This window comes from Aulonocara stuartgranti (genome assembly GCF_965226115.1).
Source record: "Aulonocara stuartgranti genome assembly, chromosome: 23".
Lineage (NCBI taxonomy): Eukaryota > Metazoa > Chordata > Actinopteri > Cichliformes > Cichlidae > Aulonocara > Aulonocara stuartgranti.
This window is the reverse complement of record NC_138958.1, coordinates 51,713,841-51,721,197: the sequence shown is the minus strand read 5'-3', so window position 1 is coordinate 51,721,197 and position 7,357 is coordinate 51,713,841. Positions and strand designations below refer to the sequence as shown.

The 7,357-nt window shown below is 40.5% G+C and overlaps 1 protein-coding gene across 2 annotated transcripts in view; it reads right to left on the bottom strand.

The window, feature by feature from the left end:
- Positions 1-4,640: 4,640 nt before the first annotated feature.
- The window catches only part of hecw2b (HECT, C2 and WW domain containing E3 ubiquitin protein ligase 2b), a 78,623-nt gene continuing 75,906 nt past the window's right edge, over positions 4,641-7,357 (bottom strand). For both annotated transcript variants that reach the window (XM_082523858.1, XM_082523859.1), the window contains exon 30: positions 4,641-7,253. In XM_082523858.1, coding sequence (XP_082379984.1) covers positions 7,142-7,253 — 112 coding nt within the window. In that variant the 3' untranslated portion in view covers positions 4,641-7,141. The remainder of the gene's footprint in view (positions 7,254-7,357) is intronic.

Below are 7,357 nucleotides of genomic sequence, written 5' to 3'. Positions count from 1 at the left end.
GAGGTACACTTCAACTGTGAGAGACAGAATGTGAAAAAAAAATCCATGAATCCACATGGTAGGATTTGTAAAGAATTTATTCGTAAATCAGGGTGGAAAATAAGTATTTGGTCACCTCAAACAAGGAAAATCTCTGGCTCTCACAGACCTGTAACGTCTTCTGTAAGAAGCTTTTCTGTCCCCCACTCGTTACCTGTATGAATGGCACCTGTTTGAACTCATCATCTGTATAAAAGACACCTGTCCACAGCCTCAAACAGTCAGACTCCAAACTCCGCCATGGCCAAGACCAAAGAGCTTTGGAAGGACACCAGGAAAAGTATTGTAGACCTGCACCAGACTGGGAAGAGTGAATCTACAATAGGCAAGCAGCTTGGTGTGAAAAAATCAACTGTGGGAGCAATCATCAGAAAATGGAAGACACACAAGACCACTGATAATCTCCCTCGATCTGGGGCTCCATGCAAGATCTCATCCCGTGGGGTCAAAATGATCATGAGAACGGTGAGCAAAGATCCCAGAACCACACGGGGGGACCTGGTGAATGACCTGCAGAGAGCTGGGACCAAAGTAACAAAGGTCACCATCAGTAACACACTACAACGGCAGGGAATCAAATCCCGCAGTGCCAGACGTGTTCCGCTGCTGAAGCCAGTGCATGTCCAGGCCCGTCTGAAGTTTGCCAGAGAGCACATGGATGATACAGCAGAGGATTGGGAGAATGTCATGTGGTCAGATGAAACCAAAGTAGAACTTTTTGGTATAAACTCAACTCGTCGTGTTTGGAGGAAGAAGAATACTGAGTTGCATCCCAAGAACACCATACCTACTGTGAAGCATGGGGGTGGAAACATCATGCTATGGGGCTGTTTTTCTGCCAAGGGGACAGGACGACTGATCCGTGTTAAGGACAGAATGAATGGGGCCATGTATCGTGAGATTTTGAGCCAAAACCTCCTTCCATCAGTGAGAACTTTGAAGATGAAACGAGGCTGGGTCTTCCAACATGACAATGATCCAAAACACACCGCCCGGGCAACAAAGGAGTGGCTCCGTAAGAAGCATTTGAAAGTCCTGGAGTGGCCTAGCCAGTCTCCAGACCTCAACCCCATAGAAAATCTGTGGCGGGAGTTGAAAGTCCGTGTTGCTCGGCGACAGCCCCAAAACATCACTGCTCTCGAGAAGATCTGCATGGAGGAATGGGCCAAAATACCAGCTACTGTGTGTGCAAACCTGGTAAAGACCTATAGTAAACGTTTGACCTCTGTTATTGCCAACAAAGGTTATGTTACAAAGTATTGAGTTGTATTTTTGTTATTGACCAAATACTTATTTTCCACCCTGATTTACGAATAAATTCTTTACAAATCCTACCATGTGGATTCATGGATTTTTTTTTTCACATTCTGTCTCTCACAGTTGAAGTGTACCTCTGGTGCAAATTACTGACCTCTGTCATCATTTTAGGTGGGGGAACTTGCACAATCGGTGGCTGACTAAATACTTTTTTGCCCCACTGTATGTCTAGGAGTGTATTTTGCTGGAATGATCATAAATTGTAGCTGAACTGATAAACTACACAAAGGATACTTCTTTGCTCAGAAGGCAGGAAGACGTTTCCTTATTTGGTCTGTACCGGTTTTAACTGAGAACCTGCTGACTAGGGGTGGGTTTTTATAATTGATTCATCGATTAAAATCGATTCTGGCTTGGATAACGTAAAATCGATTCATTAAAATCCTGAATCGATTTTTTAATATAAATTTATTTTGTCCGAAATGCCAGAATCTCTGGTGACATCTCACAAAATTTCAACAACCACCAAACAGTAAATGAGAGCAGGTACAGGGATTCTGCACATAGACTTAAACACACAGCGCGACCCGCGGATCAGAATCAGTTAGATGTCGCCTTTCTCACAGTCGGGGCTGAAAGCCGACAGCTCGCTGATCCGGGTCCGCGCTTTGTGTTCACGCCCTTTATGCGCTGATTCTAAAGCTGTTAGTTTGATCTCTCTCCAAACAATATTGACCGAACCAGCAGCTAAAGAAGATCCAAACGCTTCACATAAACATCGTCATGAATTCACTCTTTTACTGTTTTGCTTCCACCGCGATGCACAGCTCTCTCTCTCTCCCTCCCCCCCCCCCACCCTCTCTCTCTCTCGAACAGTTTCGCTTTCTTCATTATTCGCTTGCTTGTTACGCACAAGTCTACCGCTGTTTACAGGCTGTCAGCCGCTGTTTTTTTCCCTTTTACATTCTTCCGAAAAGAAAACCTCATTTCTGCTGTTCAATACTGAACAAATTTAAACTTTTTAATATTATTCAAAATGCAAAATGCTTAGCCGTGTGTCTAATAAAACCGCTGTAACGTCAGAGGTAATGTTCATTAATTAATGGTTTTCTTTCGTTTTTGATGTACTGCAGAATATTTTTATAAAATCCCAGGCCAGGAAAATCACCTTCATGTTTTTCTGTGTTTTATCTTCAGCTACTTTGACACAAAGGCCTCTGCTGTGATGCTCACACCTTGGATAAAGTCTTGCGAGTGTCAGCTTCCTTTTTATAGATACAAAAATATGTAAATGTCCTGATCTGAATTATACTTCTGACTGTCAAAATTTCCCAGATTTAAATCGAATCGAATTAAATCGAATCGTGGATCGAATCGATTTGGGACCTTGTGAATCGGAATTGAATCGATTCTAGAAATCAGTGACGATACCCAGCCCTACTGCTGACACACGAACCTTTTTTTTTCCTCTATATAAACTGTTGTATACTGAATAAACCTTTGAGTTGATTTTGGAAGAGCAACCTGAAGCAGTTTCTGTGTCATTTTGTTCTCCCAAGCTACTCCCGGCGCTGTAACTAACCTGCTGAACGGCATACCTGAGCTTACTTTGAATAATTAATTTTATACAGAACTCTGCTTATCGGTGCTCACGCCTTGGAGGAAACCCGATCCATGGAGAAACCCGGGACGGAGATTTCTTTCAAGAGTAATTTTAAAACTTAGTAGCAGCCGCCATTGCTGGAAACTGGAGTTTGGCTGGGCCGCGCTATGAATTCTGGGATATGGTGGGCCACGAAAGGACACACCCGACCCATCCTTCAAATTCAGGGAAAAGGAGGATGCATTTGTCGGCTGCATTCGGAGGAGTCTATGAATTTGGACAGCCTTCGGCACGTCACTGTGACGTAATTGGTCTACGAATGCGCCCTCAGCAGTGTTGCCAACTCCTCAGTAAGGAAAATCGCTATTGGTTGTCCTAAAAGTCGCTAGAAGTCGCTAAATGACGTCATCGCCTAATTTGCATAATTGATCATGCTAATCTAATTGTAACCTACGTTGTTGGAGAGAGAAATAACATCGTGGAAGAGACATAAAGTGAGTAAAAAACGTCCTAAATGCATTTAGAATTTATTTAGAACTACAAATTAAATTTCTTTTAGCAATTATTGGGATTTTTTAATGTCACAATTCCAACCCTGCTGCTTTACCCGGGCTTGGACCGGCAAAAGTGACCCGAAATAGGCACTCTGGTGGAGTTACTTTGTGTGTGGGTTCCAAGGCACTTGTAGCTATTCTGGTGGTACAATTTCTTCAGTTCTGACTACTTCTCTCTCTCTCGCGCTCTCTGATACCATCTGAGTATGTCCCCCCCAGTCCAAATGACATTCCAATGTTGTTGATGGGCCCTTCCTGTTCGAGCATTACTGTACACCAGTATACAAAGCAAGGTCCATGGATGAGTGGGTTTGGTGTAGAAGAACTTGATGGTCCTGCACAGAGAGCACAAATGCTGCTGGCAGTCCTTATGTCCAAATATATCCCCTCACTTTCCTCTCTTCTCTTTCTCACACCTTTCTCTATCTCTGATTTAAGTTATCTCTTACTCTTTTCTCTCCTTGGGAAATACAGCAGGTGTACCTTTAGCTAGCACAGTGTGACAATGTGTCTTTGGTGATTTTTGTTCCTGCCATCTGAAGGTACTTATGGATATCTGGACCAAAAAGTCTGTTCCAGATGGTTCTGGCCTACTTTAAAGATATTTGTATTAAAATGTAAAAAAGTAAAAGGTTGACTGAAGTCGTCTCAGTAAATAGTATTCTAAAACTAGAAAACAACAAATCCTCAAAGTTAATGATGTGTAGCACAGATCAACTATTAGTGAGTTTCAATTTATTCAAGATTTATTCAAGATTTATTCAAGCCAAAGGCAAAGATTTATATATTTGTCTTGTACTTAAAAAAAATAATACAGTTTCACTACCACTCAGAGAATGACTGGGAAGTGTTAGCAGAATATCCAAATATCCTCATTTCAGTCTTCATCTCACTTTTGCCATCATTCAGCTAGTTACATATAAGATAAGATTAGGTCCCAGGTGTACATTAAAACAGCAATAATCTGCCTATGGATGATTCATAATTAACACATTCACATTTGAAATGTAGAAAATATTAAGGATTATATAATCTATTTTATAATAATAACACAATTATATTATTATATAAAATACTTTTATCATTGTGCATCTTGATGTTTGGTTTAATCTGGTATTATTATGAAATTTAAGCCCCGATTCATCGTCATTAGACACAGAGTCTGTCATTAAAAACCAAACAAAAACTTCAATAGAGATGAAACTTTATTTTAGAAGAGAAGTGCTTACAAATATTCATATATTAAAGTACGGTGGACTGGACAGACTGATTGGCTGTCAGATGTGTGGCTGCCACGTAAGGCTCAAAACTTTGGTACATTCTAGCCAGACAGACAAGTGAGAGAACTGACAGAACTGTTTTCAGTACGAGAAGTATTTGAAGTGAATTTGTACATGAAATTTTACTCAGCTTCCTGCCAAAATGTATCTTTAGTCTCTAAAAATATAAAGAAGGAGAATATGTCTGTGAAGGTTCTCAGTCATCCAGGTCATCGTAGTCAAAGGAGCTTGCAAAGAAAAGCGTCTGGACTGGACACATCCTGGGCCATCTGACCTCAGGAATTCGCATGATAAGGTGGGGCCAGGTTTCACAATGAACACACCTGAAACTCTGGCTGATTGGGACCCACACCCAGTTTCACGCCTTGGCTCAGGCGATTAGAGGATCATCAGGGGGTCCTTTTGTCCCTCTGTGGGGGGAAACTCCCACTGGGTTTATATCTGGGACTCTCCACCATTTGACCTTAGAACTGAAGAAACTTCTCGGATGAGAGGTGAAACGTCTTCAAGCAACTTAAAGAAGTCCAGACGCTTTTCTTTGCAAGCTCCTTTGAATAAAGAAGGAGAACAGTAGGTCCAAGACAAAATCAATTTCAAATATTTAAAGCAGCAGGAGTGGTTCCAATGTTCTAAATAAATAACTGTGCACTAAATAATTTACACTGTTGAATGCCATCTAACACACATAAACCTCTCTGCACAGTAGCAGTCTGTATGTTGTTACTTCAGGCACACATCCAGTGGTGTAAACCCAGTGGGACACTCATTTCAGCAAGAAAAGAAAGTAGATGAAGAATTAAGCATGTTTACACAACACTCATATTACAAGAAAATAAGTCAGAACTAAAGGGACAGTGAAAAGTGATGAGAATATAGACATATTCAAAGTAAGTAAGTAATTGAGAACTTGTGTCAGCATTAATGATAGTGCATCAGAATTACTCAGAAATAATTAGTTTCATTAAGGGCAACTTTTTCATGCACTGCTTTTAGGTTCCTTTTTAGTCTTTAATATTCTGTGCATGAAATAATAATATAAACCAAAGTCCAGGACTAAAGATTTGACTTGTTTTTCTGTGGTAGTGCAGTGCATGCTTAAATTTATACTGCATCCTAAGTGAAGATCTGAATATACAAAAGAGAATAAACTAACTGCAAAGTCCTTCGAACTGGATTTTATGGGTAATGTTCATGCTTCTACCATTACAGAGTTTTTACTGCTGAATGACTGAAGAAGGTCCAGGTGCTTAATTGGCTGACATCTAAGTCTTTCATCAGTGAAAAACATTTGATACATGAGGAAGTGAAAAACACAATAAAGAAGACTTAAGTAACTAGAATCCTATATCAGACAAGGAGATAACATTCCTTTTCCAAAGACTCACTCAATAGTGATAAACATGACACGATCCCGTCTTAATTTTTATGAGATGTGTTTCTGCCATTAAATTCAAATTGACTTTTTTTTTCCTCAAACTCCTCAAATTTTCTGTCTTAATTTATATTTTACATAGCATCCTAATGTTTTGAAGACTGGGGTTGTAAAAGTAAAATGATAAATTGATGATCATATATTGGTTGTCAATATAGTAACTCAGGTAAGTGGTGACCAAATATGTTTTTGCCAACAGATCCAGATCTGGTAGAGATATCACAATCTACACTGTAAAGCTAGCTAGTTAGTTCAGATCACACATGTCACTCCTGCATCATTAGAAAACGAGTTAAACAACAGGGTAGCTGCAATACCAAAAATGTCTGACTACACTCCAGAATTAGCTGAGGACAAAGTCCACTGAAAAACAAAAAAAATTACCTTAGGTCTACCTCAGCTTTTTAATAAATAAATGCACAACCTACACATAGTGAAGTTACTACATCACAATAACATGCTGTATTACAAGTGCATTGTAGAGACACATAGTCTTGGATGGTCCTTATAGTCCTCCAAGATCCATCCAAACTCAGTTAAAGAAGTAGAATCAGGTCAATATTCGCAGGGAAGGCAGTGGCTGCAGGTTCTTTAATTGGTCTAACCATTTTAACCTCCTTGATTCCCCCCCCCCCCCCCCAAAAAAAATAAAAAAAAACTCAGGCGCCCTTGACCTCTGATTGGTCAGATCTTGGCAGTTCCAGTCAGAGTCCTAAAGCGAGCGCAGGTCTTCATTTGTCATGTCACATAGGTGAAAGCAAGTTATTAAGTAGGTGTGAAGTACATGCAGGTGCAACAAAAAAAGTTTACCTTTGTACACAAAACATTTCAAAGGGTCAGATCCTGTAACAAAACATCCTGTTATAAATTTAAATCAGGAGTTGGACTTCAAAATCTGACTTTTAAACGTCACTATCAGCAGCAGTCTTCCAGGGGCAGACGCAGGGTAAACTGGGATATGGGGGAGACGAGAATCTCATTCCAGTCCAAAGGTGCTGGTCTCTTCCACAGCAGTCAGCAGCTTCTCATACAGCACTGAGAAAGATGGGTACGGTGGTAGGTCCAGCCGGTTGAAGCAGGTGTGAGCTCTGGAGAACAGAGCAGAGACAGTGTTGTTCATCAGCAAATGCTTGAACAGAAGCCACAGTGTGTATTCTGGATGTATTAAAGCACAGGCCACTGACAGGATACA